The sequence below is a fragment of the Coregonus clupeaformis genome, chromosome 12, assembly GCF_020615455.1.
Source record: "Coregonus clupeaformis isolate EN_2021a chromosome 12, ASM2061545v1, whole genome shotgun sequence".
Taxonomy (NCBI): Eukaryota; Metazoa; Chordata; class Actinopteri; order Salmoniformes; family Salmonidae; genus Coregonus; species Coregonus clupeaformis.
The window spans coordinates 38,829,394-38,848,872 of NC_059203.1; the positions used below are offsets into that span (position 1 = coordinate 38,829,394).

Here is a 19,479-nt window from a genome sequence, read left to right on the forward strand (position 1 = left end):
CACTAGGAGCAGAGCTCCCCTATGGGGCGGAGCTCCACGATATAGAACGATTAGTTACCGGAGTGTAACTCCAGTTCTATGAGTGGAGCGGAGCCCCATAGACTTAAGGCCCTGCCGACCCTCTCTAGTCTCGCTGAAGATAATGTCTCGGGAGGCTGATTGAGGGGATGTGTCCCCTCTTATAGGGACACCTGTGCTCCCATTGGCTGCAGGTGTGTGCATAAATTTGCTTCAGGCTGTTCTGCCTTAGGGCAGAGGGTAAACCACTAGGAGCAGAGCTCCCCTATGGGGCTCCGCTCCACTCATAGAACTGGAGTTACACTCCGGTAACTAATCGTTTCCCACGTATCTCGTTAAAGTTTTGACCAATGAGGTAACTTGTTAAGTTGTGGCCAATGGGAGAGTGGACTGGTTGCTGGGAAAGAAAAGAGAGGGAAAGGTTGAAAGAAGGGAGAGGAGAGACGTTAGTGGGGTTGGTGAAGGAAAAACGACCAAAGGAAACGATAAAGAGAGAACAAAACCATACCTACAGTTTTTTAAAGGGAAATCCTGATTTTATTTCTATAAGAGAGTGTTTATTATTTCGTTAAGAAAGACCTAGTAGAGACGGAAGCTGCCGTCGCATTGTGGAGACATTCGACATCCTAGAGGTTAGCCTAGCATCGTGCAAGACTTGGAGAGAATTGCTTGTGACGATCAACGAGTTCGGGTTTCCAACGGATGTCTGTTGCTGCTACCGAGTACTGGCTGCATTGATAGCTGTGTTCGCTGTGGATCTTGTGAGGACACCTGCACGGAACTACTATATTTTGCTGAGGCATTATCTACAAGTAGTGAGTAACTACAAATGTGTGGTGGGATTTTATGTATGTCGTAATTTTTTTATGAGCTCCAACGCGCGCCCAGGATTTAAGCAAGCTTGCAAATAATTTGGACATGGGTTGTGGAAAAATCATTGGGGTTTATTATTTTTATTTATTTTGATGTGATACATTGAAAATTTGATTAATATAGATCTTGAACCTTATGTCTGTTGTATTGGTGGAGTCATTTACTGTTTCAGTTTCATTTAATGCATGGGAAAGCATATCCTTATAATAATAACCAAGTCTATAATAATTCTATCTGAAGTTAATACCCTATTTGTCATTCACCCTAGCAAGTTTACAATAGGGATTCTTATTGGAGATGTCCTTCTCACCTAATATCCCATGCTGTTCAGATATTCTAAATAAGGTAATATTGTGAGAGTCAAATTCGAGCCTGGTGAGAGGGTTACATAAACAAGAGAGCATGTTGCTCTCGCCTCACAGATAGAGAGGCCCAACCCACATGTTGATATAGGATACAGTGATGAGTTTTGTAACTATCACCCGTGATAAACCTGAGTGCACAATGGTAAATAGCATCCAGTGGTTTTAATGTGTTTGCCGATGCATGCATATAGATAATATCACCATAATCTAAAACGGACATAAAAGTAGCCTGCACAATTTGTTTTCTATTTACGGAGGACAGACAAGCCCTGTTTCTGTAAAGGAACCCTATCTTGAATTTGAGCTTTTTTCCCAATTCAGTAACATGTTTTTTAAAAGAAAGCCTATCATCTAACCATACCCCTAAGTATTTATATGCAGAGACCTGTTTGATTTGAGTACCATCCAAGCTAGTGATTACAAAAGTGTTTCTAATTGAGAGTTTAGACCTAGAAAAAAACATGACATTTGTTTTCTTAGCGTTTAAAACAAGTTTAAGCTGTAAAAGAGACCCCTGTAGTATCCTAAAATCAGACTCCAACTGCATTAAAGCTTGGTCCGCTGTTGGAGCAATAGAGTACATCACTGTGTCATCTGCATATAAATGGAATTTACAATATCTGACATCATCACCAATGTTGTTTATATAAAGTGAGAACAATAGTGGGCCAATTATTGAACCCTGAGGGACCCCTCTAAGTAACTGTAAGGGGGTCAGACTTGACCCCGTCGACCATGACGGCCTGAGTTCTATCTTTAAAATAGTCATAAAACCATCGACAGGCATCAGTGCCCAGTCCTATAGATGACAGCTTACTCAAAAGGATAGCATGGTCTACAGTGTCAAAAGCTTTTGACAAATCTACAAACAACGCAGCACAGTGCTTTCTATCATCTAAGGCATTTGCAATATCATTTACAACAAGCATAGTGGCCGATGTGGTACTGTGTTTAGATCTAAAACCAGATTGATTGGGGCTAAAAATACTGTTAACAGAAAGAAAAGATTGTAACTGTTTGTTGACTATAGATTCTAGGATATTTGCCAGACAAGGGAGCCTAGAGATGGGTCGATAGTTATCCAAATCACTACCGTCACCTCCCTTATGTAATGGCAGAATAAAAGCTGCTTTCCACACCTTAGGGATATTTCCTGTGCTTAATGTTAGATTAAAAATGTGTGTCACTGAACCAGCAATGATAGGTGCAGCACACTTAAGTAAGTACGGGTCTAAATTGTCAGCGCCTAAGGATTTCTTAGTATCAATGGCACACAGGGCAGCTAGAACCTCTGCTTCAGTTATTTTCTGGAAACTAAAAACAGGGTTACCATTTTTCAGAGTAACAGTTGAAAAGCAAGATGAAAAATCAACTAACTGGCCAGTACCACAATGGCCACTTTTCTTTTCAAATAAAAAACCAGCAGAGATTAAATGCTTATTAAAAGCATCACAAATATCATTTTTTTCACTTAGAATACAGGAGTCTGAGATAATTTGCTTAGGAAGAGAAACAGCAGAATTTCCCCGTTTCAGTGAATTAACGGTTTTCCAGAATTTTGCAGGATCTCCTGCATAATCTGTCATAGCATTAAGGAAGTAATTTGATTTTGCCTTTTTGACAGCTGCAGTACATTTATTTCTCAATTGCCTAAAAAACAGCCAATCAGCTGGAGTACCTGTTTTCCTCGCCAAGGCCCAGGCCCGATTATTTTGCAGAAAAAGACCTGACAATTCAGGAGAGAACATTTACATTTACGTCATTTAGCAGACGCTCTTATCCAGAGCGATTTACAGACTGGTTCGGTTTCTTACTCTGTGCTTCTTAAGCGGAGCATGTTTATCAGACATAGAGGTAACAATAGATGAGAAAAAAGCAAGGGCTAAAACCGGGTCCAGAAAGCAGCAAGTGGATAAAAGCTTGCTGTGAGAAATGTTTATAATTTCTCTTAGAGATTATACAGGGATCAGAGTGTTTCAGCCTGGTATCTCTAATACAAGCAATAGAGCAGTGGTCACTGATATCATTTGAAAAAAAACCACTGGCTGTGTATTTACAGTGAGGGAAAAAAGTATTTGATCCCCTGCTGATTTTGTACGTTTGCCCACTGACAAAGACATGATCAGTCTATAATTGTAATGGTAGGTTTATTTGAACAGTGAGAGACAGAATAACAACAAAATAATCCAGAGAAATGCATGTCAAAAATGTTATAAATTGATTTGCATTTTAATGAGGGAAATAAGTATTTGACCCCCTCTCAATCAGAAAGATTTCTGGCTCCCAGGTGTCCTTTATACAGGTAACGAGCTGAGATTAGGAGCACACTCTTAAAGGGAGTGCTCCTAATCTCAGTTTGTTACCTGTATAAAAGACACCTGTCCACAGAAGCAATCAATCAATCAATCAGATTCCAAACTCTCCACCATGGCCAAGACCAAAGAGCTCTCCAAGGATGCCAGGGACAAGATTGTAGACCTACACAAGGCTGGAATGGGCTACAAGACCATCACCAAGCAGCTTGGTGAGAAGGTGACAACAGTTGGTGCGATTATTCGCAAATGGAAGAAACACAAAATAACTGTCAATCTCCCTCGGCCTGGGGCTCCATGCAAGATCTCACCTCGTGGAGTTGCAATGATCATGAGAACGGTGAGGAATCAGCCCAGAACTACACGGGAGGATCTTGTCAATAATCTCAAGGCAGCTGGGACCATAGTCACCAAGAAAACAATTGGTAACATACTACGCCGTGAAGGACTGAAATCCTGCAGCGCCCACAAGGTCCCCCTGCTCAAGAAAGCACATATACAGGGCCGTCTGAAGTTTGCCAATGAACATCTGAATGATTCAGAGGAGAACTGGGTGAAAGTGTTGTGGTCAGATGAGACCAAAATGGAGCTCTTTGACATCAACTCAACTCGCCGTGTTTGGAGGAGGAGGAATGCTGCCTATGACCCCAAGAACACCATCCCCACCGTCAAACATGGAGGTGGAAACATTATGCTTTGGGGGTGTTTTTCTGCTAAGGGGACAGGACAACTTCACCGCATTAAAGGGACGATGGACGGGGCCATGTACCATCAAATCTTGGGTGAGAACCTCCTTCCCTCAGCCAGGGCATTGAAAATGGGTCGTGGATGGGTATTCCAGCATGACAATGACCCAAAACACACGGCCAAGGCAGCAAAGGAGTGGCTCAAGAAGAAGCATATTAAGATCCTGGAGTGGCCTAGCCAGTCTCCAGACCTTAATCCCATAGAAAATCTGTGGAGGGAGCTGAAGGTTTGAGTTGCCAAACGTTAGCCTCGAAACCTTAATGACTTGGAGAAGATCTGCAAAGAGGAGTGGGACAAATCCCTCCTGAGATGTGTGCAAACCTGGTGGCCAACTACAAGAAACGTCTGACCTCTGTGATTGCCAACAAGGGTTTTGCCACCAAGTACTAAGTCATGTTTTGCAGAGGGGTCAAATACTTATTTCCCTCATTAAAATGCAAATTAATTTATAACATTTCTGACATGCGTTTTTCTGGATTTTTTTGTTATTATTCTGTCTCTCACTGTTCAAATAAACCTACCATTAAAATGATAGACTGATCATGTCTTTGTCAGTGGGCAAACGTACAAAATCAGTAGGGGATCAAATACTTTTTTCCCTCACTTTATGGGGGGTATTTGTTAGAATAATGTCTAGTAGAGTAGATTTTACTGGATTCTTAAAGTTGGGACGGGTTGGTTTAGTTATCAGCTGAGTTAGATTTAGCTTTAGGGGGGCGATATACCCCTGCTAGAGTTAAAAGAGCATTATTACCAAGTACCACATTTAAAACTAGACATTCATATTGCTTTGGGACAGAGGTTGATATGGACACAGAAACATTTAAGCAGCATTTTACATAAATCGCGATACCACCACCTCTACCAACTCTACCAGCTCTATAAATATTGTACCCAATCAACTGAACATCTGAATCAGGCACAGAATCACACAGCCACGATTCAGATACAATCAGTACGTCAACATTTGATTATGAGACCAAAATTTAAATAAAGTCCAACTTTTGGAGCAGGCTTCTAGCATTCAAATGAATTATTCCAATGCCATTGCTACGGGAATTCATATCAGATGGAGTATCCAAGGTAGCACCTGAAGCTGCACTGAATGAGCAATAAACCATTTTCGGGCTATTGACAGAGCTCAATTTTATGGGGACAAGATTACTACTAACAATACCTCTCTGCATGTAAGTAGTATTCGCAATACGGTGATTGGACAATAATCTAGGAATTGCAGAAAGGTTGTTAGCTGAAGTTTGTTCCATATTTGCAATTGAGGGAGTAATTAATGAAACTGGGAGAGGAGCATTGAACATAGTCTGATAGGGGAGCGTATAATCCCAAAAGTCAACCCCCGAAAAGACACAACGTCAGGAATCAAAGGCTCTACATGAGGCAAGAGTAAGAGACATGTTGGTGGAGAGGATGCTGGAGCCATACCTGTTAAGATGTAAATTGTCCCGAAGAAATAGACCTGGTCGGTCTGTAAAAGCTGCAAAGTTATCCACAAAAGGAATTCCCATCATGCAGCAGTATCCCTTAAGCCAGGTGTGTAATTGGCGTATACGACCTAAAACCATATCCGTGTAGCATGGGGATGGAAAAGGACCAGAAACAACACACTGCTTCCCAGATTCCAGCAGCGTATTTGTCAATGTTTTAAAATCGTCTCTCAATTTCTCTGACTGCTGGAGTTTAATGTCATTTGACCCAACATGGACAATGACAGTTGAAGCGGCGGAGTGCTTGCTAATAAGTAGCGGTAGCATGGAATTTAGGTCAGGGATCCTAGCGCCAGGGTAGCAGAAAGTCTCAGCTTTCCGGATTGAAACGTTTCGGACCATGGATGAACCCACCACGAGAACGGAAGGACTACAGATGGGTTTATTGGGTAAATGACGGGGCCTCTCCCGGGTGATCTGCCTCCTAGCAGGTTGAGGGGGGCTAGTAGCTGAGACTGACGATCTAGCGGTAGGCAAGGAGCGCAGATGAGTGTGCTTGGGCACTTCCACCTGAGAGTGAGACGGCAGCAGTAGAGATGTAGTGGAGGGACCCTGTACAGTATGATTGGAATGCACTTCCAGGTCTTCCAGGACCTTGAATCTCCTCCCCAATTGTAGCACTTCCGAAACATTTGATGGATTCCGTTTCCTGGAGTGCTTTACTCCCCGGACAGCAATCCAGGCATCCTGAGGCGGAGCAGAAGGGGTGGAACAGACCGGGCCCTTCGGTTTAGCTCCTAGCCTGGGCCAAGGCTCATTTAAGGGAACCGAATGGAGTTTCTCCATTACAGGCTCCCCAGAAGTGGAGGTGCCGAGCCAGGGGCAGGTGACGTCGTCGATTTTGGAGGTGGTTTGTGCAACCATGGAGTCCAGGAGTTCCTCGTCCTCCTTGATCTGGCGCAAGACAGATACTCTCCCCTCCAGCTCAGCGACTCTCCGGCTCAGGTACTGGCAGGTGGTACATCCAGGGGTGAGCGAAGCCATGAGAGACATCCAACTTTCAGCTTGCTCCTCTCTGTAGGTCGTCTCGTCGTTGTTGGTAACCAGGAATCTGGGACACAAACTTGCGGTCCCAGCCGTAAAGGCTGACCGCGTTGTGGAATCAGTAGCAATGCAAACTTTAGCTATGATTTTAAAAACGATTTCATAAAAACAACAAACCGAGTGTAGGCATTACACGGTTCTGTTGCGCGCTCTGATGACGTCCAACCCGATTAAACCCGTTTGCAGACCTGGCCCGCGGGCCGGACGTTTGACACCCCTGCTCTATCGAGAGACTCGACTGTGTTATAGACCTGCATCTTATTACAAGCCTGGCTAAGCACTAAATGGAACAGGGCCATTGTGTCAGTGATCCTGTGACTGAAGTGTTACTTGAGGCCCACAGCAACACAGAAAGATATGCCAACTTAACTTCTAATGAAACACAAGCACCTTGTCAGGAGTCAATGATTGTAGAGGAAATTAATGCTGTCATCTATTAAGGACAGTTTTAATGTGACAATCTGTTAAATGTCCTCCCTGTTGGCTATATTGCTTTGACCTTACTTTTTTTGTGAAATAGTAAAAGCTTTCAAGTGACTCACACTGACAGATTTCATTTCTGTTTTTCTCTCACAGCACCAAAGCCCAAATCAGGAACACTGCACTCGCGCTCTCTTCTCAACATCTGCCACCTAGCATTCAACCCCTCTACTTTGTGCCTACAGTACAACCTTCACTCCCCATTTCTCTCAGTCTCTCTGTCTGTCTGTCTCTCTCTCTCTCTCCGCCTCCCACTCCCCTCCCAGCTCCCCCCTCAGCATTCCTGATGCGTACGAACAGTAAGGTGACGCAGCGTGAGCACACCAATGAGCATGTCACAGAGTCGGTGGCAGACCTGCTCGCTCACGAAGAGCCTCTCGACTACAAGAACAGCTCTCTGAATGTTGGAGGGGTCCCCGGGAAGAAGATCGTTCTTGAGCCCCCAGAGAACGATGGCCGCCCGGCCTGGAATAGCAAGCTGCAGTACATCCTGGCCCAGGTGGGCTTCTCTGTGGGGCTAGGAAACGTCTGGCGCTTCCCTTACCTGTGCCAAAAGAATGGAGGAGGTGAGTAGGAGACAGCACCACTGAATAACTTGTAAACAGAATATAGACACTGGCGTAGCACACACCCCCACAGCTCCCTCAAGGTGGGGGGCCCCACGAGCTTTGACCCCCCTCCCAATAATCTTTAAAATTACAGTACATTTACTTTAAAACTGCAAAATGTTCTCAATTTGTAGAATAGCAGGAAATTTGCTCATGGATTCTTGAAAGTCAAGAAGGACAATCAGGGTGGGAAATTAACTTTTTGGTCCACCTGCCACTGTGGCAGGTAGACCAAAATATCGACCAGCACTCAGATTTTTTACCAGCCAAAATATTTTTTCACCATAATTACACACACACACACACACAAAAACAACAACAGATGAGCATGCTGTCTAATGTTTCAAAAACAAGAAATGTATCACTAGTAAGAAGTAATGGGGTATATTGCTTAATTCCATTTTATTTTTGTGACCTGCAACTTTTAAAATAAACTATTTATATCCAATAATAAAAACAGATAAACAGTTCTACAACTGAACACCAAGAATCAACAAAGTGCCTGCCCTGCCACAAAATACTGAGTGATACGGCTTATTTATTATAAAATTTCAGGGCTCTACGCTGACATACATGAAGTGCTCCTAAGTAGAACTGTAGAAGCACACAAATAAATCATATTTTAGGTTATTGTGCTGCTGAAAGGTGAATTCATTTCCCAGTGTCTGGTGGAAAGCAGACTGAACCAGATTTTCCTCTAGGATTTTACCTGTGCTTAGTTCCATTCCGTTTCTTTTTTATCCTGAAAAACTCCCCAGTCCTTAAAGATTACAAGCATACCCATAACATGATGCAGCTACCACTATGCTTGAAAATATGGAGAGTGGTACTCAGTAATGTGTTGTATTGGATTTGCCCCAAACATAACACTTTGTATTCAGGACAAAAAGTTAATTGCTTTGCCAATTTATTTTGCGGTTTTACTTTAGTGCCTTATTGCAAACAGAATGCATGTTTTGGAATATTTTGATTCTATACAGGCTTCCTTCTTTTCACTCTGTCATTTAGGTTAGTATTGTGGAGTAACTACAATGTTGTTGATCCATCCTCAGTTTTCTCCTATCACAGCCATTAAACTCTGTAACTGTTTTAAAGTCACCATTGGCCTCATGGTGAAATCCCTGAGTGATTTCCTTCCTCTCCGGCAACTGATTTAGGAAGGACGCCTGTATCTTTGTAGTGACTGGGTGTATTGATACACCATCCAAAGTGTAATTAATAACTTCACCATGCTCAAAGAGATATTCAATGTCTGTTTTTTTAGTTTTTTTTTTACCCATCTACCAATAGGTGCTCTTTGTGAGGCATTGGAAAACCTCCCTGGTCTCTATAAGAAACAGTGACATACACTCTGAATGACCTAAAATGACAAATCCCATATTGGTCTTTCACAGTCAGGCCAACCCAAGCTCTACTATGCAGTAGGCTAATAGTAAGCCTACTGTTGAAACAGATAAAAGGCTGTCAACTGAGTCAGACATTATTTTCCTGAGTTTTTTTCTCATAAAAACAACATCATTGTATGTTTCTAAGTCCATAACAATGCTGAAACCACATCAGGAGATCACTTTTGAGGTCTGTGTAGTTACCCTTTAATTCAAGTGTGCAGACACCTAGCACTGTTGTTTGGTTAGCAGTATTTCTGTAGCACATGAGATTGAGTTTGCAAAATAAATGGCTACTGGATTGATGCAAATAATCATGATATTATTCTGCCAGGTAGGCATAGGCTACTTTGTAGCTAGTTAACATTTAAGGTTTTTGGGAAAGTATTTTCATCTACCAGAAGACAGTTAGGCCTATCATTAGCATTGCTATATTTTTCCTGTTCCTTAATTGTTTGAAACCTGACGTTTTACTTCATATTATGAGGTATGTCTTCTTACCTTACTTCAGAGTAGGTTATAGCCAAAATCCCACCATAGAAACGTGGAGGCAATAATTTTTTATAGATTTCCTCATATGCGTTCTCATTTTACATTTACATTTTAGTCATTTAGCAGACGCTCTTATCCAGAGCGACTTACAGGAGCAATTAGGGTTAAGTGCCTTGCTCAAGGGCACATTAACGTCATTTAGCAGACGCTCTTAGCCAGAGCGACTCACAAATTGGTGCGTTCACCCTATAGCCAGTGGGATAACCACTTTACAATTGGGGGGAAGGATTCCTTTATCCTATCCCAGGTATTCCTTAAAGAGGTGGGGTTTCAAATGTCTCCGGAAGGTGGTGAGTGACTCCGCTGTCCTGGCGTCGTGAGGGAGCTTGTTCCACCATTGGGGTGCCAGAGCAGCGAACAGTTTTGACTGGGCTGAGCGGGAACTATGCTTCCGCAGAGGAAGGGAGCCAGCAGGCCAGAGGTGGATGAGCGCAATGCCCTCGTTTGGGTGTAGGGACTGATCAGAGCCTGAAGGTACAGAGGTGCCGTTCCCCTCACTGCTCCATAGGCAAGCACCATGGTCTTGTAGCGGATGCGAGCTTCAACTGGAAGCCAGTGGAGTGTGCGGAGGAGGGGGGGGTGACGTGAGAGAACTTGGGAAGGTTGAACACCAGACGGGCTGCGGCATTCTGGATGAGTTGTAGGGGTTTAATGGCACAGGCAGGGAGGCCAGCCAACAGCGAGTTGCAGTAGTCCAGACGGGAGATGACAAGTGCCTGGATTAGGACCTGTGCCGCTTCCTGTGTAAGGCAGGGTCGTACTCTCCGAATGTTGTAGAGCATGAACCTGCAGGAGCGGGTCACCGCCTTGATGTTGGCGGAGAACGACAGGGTGTTGTCCAGGGTCACGCCTAGGCTCTTCGCACTCTGGGAGGAGGACACAGCGGAGTTGTCAACCGTGATGGCGAGATCATGGAACGGGCAGTCCTTCCCCGGGAGGAAGAGCAGCTCCGTCTTGCCAGGGTTCAGCTTGAGGTGGTGATCCGTCATCCATGCTGATATGTCTGCCAGACATGCAGAGATGCGATTCGCCACCTGGTTATCAGAAGGGGGAAAGGAGAAGATTAGTTGTGTATCGTCAGCGTAGCAATGATAGGAGAGACCATGTGAGGATATGACAGAGCCAAGTGACTTGGTGTATAGGGAGAAAAGGAGAGGGCCTAGAACTGAGCCTTGGGGGACACCAGTGGTGAGAGCACGTGGTGCGGAGACAGCTTCTCGCCACGCCACTTGGTAGGAGCGACCGGTCAGGTAGGACGCAATCCAGGAGTGAGCCGCGCCGGAGATGCCCAGCTCGGAGAGGGTGGAGAGGAGGATCTGATGGTTCACAGTATCAAAGGCAGCAGACAGGTCTAGAAGGACAAGAGCAGAGGAGAGAGAGTTAGCTTTAGCAGTGCGGAGAGTCTCCGTGACACAGAGGAGAGCAGTCTCAGTTGAATGACCAGTCCTGAAACCTGATTGGTTTGGATCAAGAAGGTCATTCTGAGAGAGATAGCAAGAGAGTTGGCTAAAGACGGCACGCTCAATAGTTTTGGAAAGAAAAGAGAGAAGGGATACTGGTCTGTAGTTGTTGACATCAGTGGGGTCGAGTGTTGGTTTTTTGAGAAGGGGAGCAACTCTCGCTCTCTTGAAGACGGAAGGGACATGGCCGGCGGTCAAGGATGAGTTGATCAGCGAGGTGAGGTAGGGGAGAAGGTCACCGGAGATGGTCTGGAGAAGGGAGGAGGGGATGGGGTCAAGCGGGCAGGTTGTTGGGCGGCCTGCAGTCACAAGTCGCAGGATTTTATCTGGAGAGAGAGGGGAGAAAGAAGTCAAAGCATAGGGTAGGGCAGTGTGAGCAGGACCAGCAGTGTCATTAGACTTAACAAACGAGGATCGGATGTCGTCAACCTTCTTTTCAAAGTGGTTGACGAAGTCATCCACAGAGAGAGGGGGGGGGGGATTCAGGAGGGAGGAAAATGTGGCAAAGAGCTTCCTAGGGTTAGAGGCAGATGCTTGGAATTTAGAGTGGTAGAAGGTGGCCTTAGCAGCAGAAACAGATGAAGAAAATGTAGAGAGGAGGGAGTGAAAAGATGCCAGGTCGGTAGGGAGTTTAGTTTTCTTCCATTTCCGCTCCGCTGCCCGGAGCTCTGTTCTGTGAGCTCGCAGTGAGTCATCAAGCCACGGAGCTGGAGGGGAGGACCGAGCCGGCCGGGAGGATAGGGGACACAGAGAGTCAAAGGATGCAGAAAGGGAGGAGAGGAGGGTTGAGGAGGCAGAATCAGGAGATTGGAGGGAGAAGGATTGAGCAGAGGGAAGAGATGATAGGATGGAAGAGGAGAGAGTAGTGGGAGAGAGAGAGCGAAGGTTGCGGCGGCGCATTACCATCTGTGTAGGGGCAGAGTGAGTAGTGTGGGAGGAGAGCGAGAGAGAAAAGGAAACAAAGTAGTGGTCGGAGACTTGGAGGGGAGTTGCAGTGAGATTAGTAGAGGAGCAGCATCTAGTGAAGATGAGGTCAAGCGTATTGCCTGCCTTGTGAGTAGGGGGGGACGGTGAGAGGGTGAGGTCAAAAGAGGAGAGGAGTGGAAAGAAGGAGGCAGAGAGAAATGAGTCAAACGTGGACATAGGGAGGTTGAAATCCCCCAAAACTGTGAGGGGTGAGCCATCCTCAGGAAAGGAACTTATCAAGGCGTCAAGCTCGTTGATGAACTCTCCAAGGGAACCTGGAGGGCGATAGATGACAAGGATATTAAGCTTAAATGGGCTAGTGACTGTGACAGCATGGAATTCAAATGAGGAGATAGACAGATGGGTTAGGGGAAAAATTGAGAATGTCGACTTGGGAGAGATGAGGATTCCTGTACCACCACCCCTCTGACCAGATGCTCTCGGGGTATGCGAGAACACATGGTCAGACGAGGAGAGAGCAGTAGGAGTAGCCGTGTTTTCAGTGGTGATCCATGTTTCCGTCAGCGCCAGGAAGTCGAGGGACTGGAGGTTGGCATAGGCTGGGATGAAGTCAGCTTTGTTGGCAGCAGAACGGCAGTTCCAGAGGCTGCCTGCGACCTGGAACTCCAGGTGAGGGGTGCGTGCAGGGACCACCAGGTTAGAGAGGCAGCAGCCGCGCGGTGTGGTGCGTTGTTTGTGTAGCCTGTGCAGAGAGGAGAGAACAGGTATAGGCAGAGGCATAGTTGACAGGCTGTAGCAAATGGCTACAAAAATGCAGAGGAGATCGGAATGAAATGAGCTAAGCATCTGGGAGAGGAGAGAGGGGGGCCTCCCTCACCAAAAACTTCTACCTCAGAAACTAAAATTGTTTCACTGAACCACCCGAACAAGAAACTCTCCCAACTTCCACCTTTAGAAATCAGAAATTGTTGTGAACCACAGTTGTTCAATGTTTAAAGGAATAGACTCAACCCACTTTATTCAGCTAGCTAACTATGACACCATAGCTGACTAGCATGCTAGCATCCAATAACACACAGTTTAACACACAGTTAAGCACCAATACTTGGTCACAACAAACCACCAATAGTGTGTTAACTAGCTAACTAGCATGCTAGCATCCAGTAACACACAGTTTAGCACAAACACTTGGTCACAGCAAACCACCAATAGTGTGATAACACACTAAACAGATCATTCGTGTCTGTGTCAAGTTCCTTTCATGACGCAGCAATGATTCAACGTTGGCTAGCTAGGACAAGTATATTGTAATTAGCTACTACCGTACAGTTCGCTGGTCGTGTTGGGTAGCTAGCAATGGCCACTGTGTTGACTTTGTTTGAAGAACGGCTAGCTAGCTAGCTTCGTGCTACACCCGGCACACAATGGCTACTGTGTTGACTCTGACTCTGTTCGAAAAAACGGCTAGTTAGCTCGCTTCGTGCTACAGCCGGCACGGCGGAAGACACTGCCAAGACACAGTAACTACCCACGATACCTAGCTATGACGCCGTAGCTAACTAGCAAGCTAGCATCCATTAACACACAATTTAGCACCAATACTTGGTTACAACAAACTGCCAAGAGTGTGTTAGCACACTAAACAGATAATTCATGTCCGTGTCTAGTTCCTTTCATAACGCATAACGCAGCAAAAATTAAACGTTGGCTAGCAGCACATTTAACATTGGAAACAGCTAATCGTTACCAGTAGCTACCCGCTAGCTAGCTAGCCTCGTGCTTCGATACTAACCTACAATTACCTACGGAAACCTACAATAACAACAATACTAACCTATAATAAATACAATACCTAACTACAACTAACTACCAACCTACGATCTAATATATGGTTAAGCTTTACTCAACACCATATGAGAAGCTCTCCACCGTTGCTAGTCGTTGCTAATCGTTACCAGTAGCTACCCGCTAGCTAGCTAGCCTCGTGCTTCGATACTAACCTACAATTACCTACGGAAACCTACAATACTAATACTAACCTGTTCCATCATTTTCTTTAAACTTTCTTTCATTTTCTAGCAGCCAAAGGCATTATCCTAGTCATATTAGCAACCCAAGATAGTTGTTGCATCTTTAAATCTGCCCTCTTTTTACTTTTCTAAAGGATATTTCCATCTGTCCATGAAACCGCTCGCGTGTGCGGTGAGCTTTTTAAAACAGTGTTTTCCTACAAATTGCATTTTGGAACATTCAGCTGTAGGCCTAACAACGTGTGGACATTACTGTGCCTAAAATGTGATTTAATAATAGTTTATCAACATTTTAAGCTAAACATTCTGATCTGTTCCATCAGCCTTATTAATTGATATGGCTTATACCTTCATTACACTACTTTAATATGTATCAGTGGGGATTAAGAAGTGAGTATATGCAATGCCCACTGAAAAATAAGTGGGTATATGGTGTATACCTGCGTATACCCTCCACTACACCACTGTGAATACTTATAGACTCAAGACAATTCAGTTTAACATTTTTTATTAATTTGTACACATTTTGAAAAACATAATTCCATTTCGACATTATGGGGTATTGTGTGTAGACCAGTGACCAAAGAAATCTCAGTTTAATCTATTTTAAATGCAGGCTGTAACACAACAAAATGTGGAAAACGTCAAGGCGTGTGAATAATTTCTTAAGGCACTGTATGCAATTGTAGTATTTGCTGTGCTAGACCTAAGGGATAATGTTTGCTTTATAAATGTTTTAGGTTCTAAATCTAGAAAAACATACCAAAATACAACCTGAAAAACTATCAAGGCCTTTAAACACTTGTTGGACAATAATTGTGAAAATGAAATGCCTTTTATGGTGTCTGACGGAGTTTACATAAATCCAGTAATTTTCATTTTATGGAAAAGAAAAAAGGGGGTTGTTCCTTTTCATGGTGTGATAACCAGTGGTGGAAAAAGTACCCAATTTGTCATACTTGAGTAAAAGTATAGATACCTTAATAGAAAGTTACTCAAGTAAAAGTGAAAGTCACCCAGTAAAATAGTACTTGAGTAAAAGTCTAAAAGTATTTGGTTTTAAATATACTTAAGTATCAAACGTAAATGTAATTGCTAAAATATACTTAAGTATCAAAAGTAAAAGTAAACCTATAAATAATTTAAAAATCCTTATATTAAGCAAAGCAGACAGCACCATTTTCATGTTTTTAAAATGTACGGATAGCCAGGTGCATACTCCAACACTAGACATTATTTACAAAAGATGCATTTGTGTTTAGTGAGTCTGCCAGACCAGAAGCAGTAGGGATGACCACGTGTTCTCTTGATAAGTGCGTGAATTTCACAATTTTCCTGTCCTGTTGTCACGATCATTTACGAACGAGAAGGACCAAGGCGCAGCGTGATAAGCATACATGTTTATTTAACAAATAAACACCACGACAAAACAACAAACGAAACGTGAAGTCCAAGGTAGCATACACACAACATACCTTACACGGAACAAGATCCCACAACTAACAGGTGCCAAAAGGCTGCCTAAGTATGGTCCCCAATCAGAGACAACGAGCGACAGCTGCCTCTGATTGGGAACAACACAGGCCAACATAGATCTAGACATACTAGAATCTAAAAGACAATCAACATAGCCAAACACAACACAGAAAATACACACCCTGACTCAACAAATACAAGTCCCTTGAGTCAGGGCGTGACAGTACCCCCCCCAAAGGTGCGGACTCCGACCGCGCCACATAAACCTAACAGACAGGGTAGGGGCCGGGTGGGCATTCCGCCTCGGAGGCGGATCCGGCTCTGGGCGTGACCACCACTTACTCTCCCCCTCCCTGTTGCGCCCCTGGTCTGGTCTGGACCTCGGCGCGCTGCTTCCCCTCTCCTTCCTCCCACGACGTACCAAGCCCTGTCTGGACCCTGGTGTGGGAGACCCCGAACCTGGAGAGGGGCTGACGTCTGGGTCTGGACTGGAACCGCTGACTGGAGCTGGACCCGACGACGGTGGATCGAACTGCTCTGGCTCCGGAGTGGAGCCACTGACCGGAGCTGGATCAGGCACCGGTGGAGCGGACTGCTCTGGCTCCGGAGTGGAGCGGCTGACCGGTGCCGGACCAGGCACCGGTGGAACAGGCAAGGGCCGTGCCGGACTGGACACACGCACCACTGGCTTGGTGCGGGGAGCAGGAACGGGCCGGACCGGGCTGACGACGCGCACCACTGGCTTGGTGCGGGGAGCAGGAACAGGCCGGACCGGGCTGGCGACGCGCACCACTGGCTTGGTGCGAGGGACAGGAACAGGCCGGACTGGGCTGGCGACGCGCACCATTGGTTTGATGCGAGGGGCAGGAACAGGCCGGGCCGGGCTGGCGACGCGCACCACTGGTTTGGTGCGAGGGACAGGAACGGGCCGGACCGGGCTGGCGACGCGCACCACTGGTTTGGTGCGGGGAGCAGGAACAGGCCGGACCGGGCTGGCGACGCGCACCACTGGCTTGGTGCAAGGGACAGGAACAGGCCGGACTGGGCTGGCGACGCGCACCATTGGTTTGATGCGAGGGGCAGGAACAGGCCGGGCCGGGCTGGCGACGCGCACCACTGGTTTGGTGCGAGGGACAGGAACAGGCCGGGCCGGGCTGGCGACGCGCACCACTGGTTTGGTGCGAGGGGCAGGAACAGGCCGGACCCGGCTGACGACGCGCACCACTGGCTTGGTGCGAGGGACAGGAGCAGGCCGGACCGGGCTGGCGACGCGCACCACTGGCTTGGTGCGAGGGGCAGGAACAGGCCGGACCGGGCTGGCGACGCGCACCACTTGCTTGGTGCGAGGGACAGGAACAGGCCGGACCGGGCTGGCGACGCGCACCACTGGCTTGGTGCGAGGGACAGGAACAGGCCGGACCGGGCTGGCGACGCGCACCACTGGCTTAGTGCGGGAAGCAGGAACGGGTCAGGCCGTACTGGGAACACGCACCACTGGCTTAGTGCGGGGAGTAGGAACGGGCCGGACCGTACTGGGAACACACACCACTGGCCTTGTGCGGGAAGCAGGAATGGGTCGGGCCGTACTGGGAACACGCACCACTGGCTTAGTGCGGGGATCAGGAACGGGCCGGACCGGACTGCCGACACGCACCACTTGCTTGGTGCGAGGAGCGGGACTGGGTTCCCTTATAAACCCCCGCTCCTTCTGCTGCCTAACCAGCTCCTCTCGCCGTGCCTCTACACTCTCCTTCTCCCTTATAGCCTCCTGTAGCTCCTCCCTCTGACCAAATAACTCCTGCTCCATCTGAACCAATAGCCCCCGTAACCTGGTGGCCTCCTCTCCTAACCTGCAGAATCACCCTGTCGCTGCCTCCTGCTTCCTCGTCGTCCACACCGTGTGCCCCCCCAAATTTTTTTTATTGGGGTTGCCTCTCGGGTCTCCGTCGTCGGCACTGTTGGCGCCGTTTCTCCTCTCCTACCTGTGCATCCTCATTCATCGCCCTCCGGTAACGGACGGCCTCTTCCTCCGTAATACTCCCCCAACCGAGGAGGACATCAACTAATGTAACCTCCCGTTGAATTCCCGGCGTTTGCTCCTGAATATGCTGCTTGGTCCTATTTTGGTGGGATCTTCTGTCACGATCGTTTACGAACGAGAAGGACCAAGGCGCAGCGTGATAAGCATACATGTTTATTTAACGAATAAACACCACGACAAAACAACAAACGAAACGTGAAGTCCAAGGTAGTATACACACAACATACCTTACACGGAACAAGATCCCACAACTAACAGGTGCCAAAAGGCTGCCTAAGTATGGTCCCCAATCAGAGACAACGAGCGACAGCTGCCTCTGATTGGGAACCACACAGGCCAACATAGATCTAGACATACTAGAATCTAACAGACAATCAACATAGCCAAACACAACACAGAAAATACACACCCTGACTCAACAAATACAAGTCCCTTGAGTCAGGGCGTGACACCTGTTGAAAATTCAAAATGTAACGAGTACTTTTGGTTGTCAAGGGAACTGTATGGAGTAAAAAATACAATATTTTCTTTAGGAATGTAGTGAAGTAAAAGTAAAAGTTGTCAAAAATATAAATAGTAAAGTACAGATACCCCCAAAAACTACATATGTAGTACTTTAAAGTATTTTTACTTAAGTACTTTACACCACTGGTGATAGCTGATACTTTGCTCTATCAAAATATATATTTCAAATTGTGTTAGTATTAAGACAAATATTTGCGATACTGCGTTATGTCACTGAATGTAGAACTATAAATATGTATTGTACAGAAATATGATCTTAATTTGAGCCAGTTTGCTACAACAAGAAATGTGAATTATTATGTGGATTATGAGTAGTGGACATTTCTTTTGGAGTTTATACATTTTTCGTAAGGGAAAATCAAGTCAGAAATTTTAAAGTGGAATTTACAAACTTCAGAAGCTTTTTTAAACCTCAGATACACTACAATTTTTTTATGTTCTGCGTTGCAGGAAAGTTCTCCTTTATGAGGTCATTTCCTCCTCCTCTTCCTGTCTACCTCTGTCTGATGAAGAGTCTAGCGGCGTCTGCTCACCTGGCAGCTCAGTGACCCAGACTGAAGGAACAACATGACAACTACACTGGCCTGCCATCACAGTCAGACTGGGCTACCAAGAAAGGAGCACAGCTCCACAAACACCACTCTAAATATAGTTGTGCCATTTATTTATAGTCATTTAATACTGGCATTGGGGCAGGCTGGGGCTCAATTGATATTCTGATCAACATGAAAGAGATACTCTCAATTAAACGTTTCTTGATGATTACTTTTTTTGTCATGAGTCTGTAGTTACAGATGCACAGTGTAAATCTGTGCTGGTATAGTAGTTCAGAACCACAATGTGTCAGGCAAACATCTAAGAACTGTTACACAGTGACTGGAGTGGAAACCTCATTTCTGTAACCTCATAACAGGAGGTTGGGAGTACCTTAATTGGGGAGGACGGGCTCGTGGTAATGGCTGGTGTGGAATAGGTGGACTGGTATAAAATACATTAAACACATAGTTTCCATGTGTTTGATGCCATTCCATTTGCTCTGTTCCAGCCATTATTATGAGCTGTCCTCTCTCAGCAGCCTCCATGAAGTTCTGAAGAACTACTATGCATCCGCGCAGCAATGTCAGGCACAGTGAT

The 19,479-nt window shown here is 45.8% G+C and overlaps 1 protein-coding gene across 1 annotated transcript in view; it reads left to right on the forward strand.

Moving 5' to 3' along the window:
- Positions 1-7,560: 7,560 nt before the first annotated feature.
- The window catches only part of LOC121578775 (sodium-dependent neutral amino acid transporter SLC6A17-like), a 48,640-nt gene continuing 36,721 nt past the window's right edge, over positions 7,561-19,479 (forward strand). The window contains 1 exon segment of the mRNA XM_041893158.1: positions 7,561-7,907. Coding sequence (XP_041749092.1) covers positions 7,628-7,907 — 280 coding nt within the window. The 5' untranslated portion in view covers positions 7,561-7,627.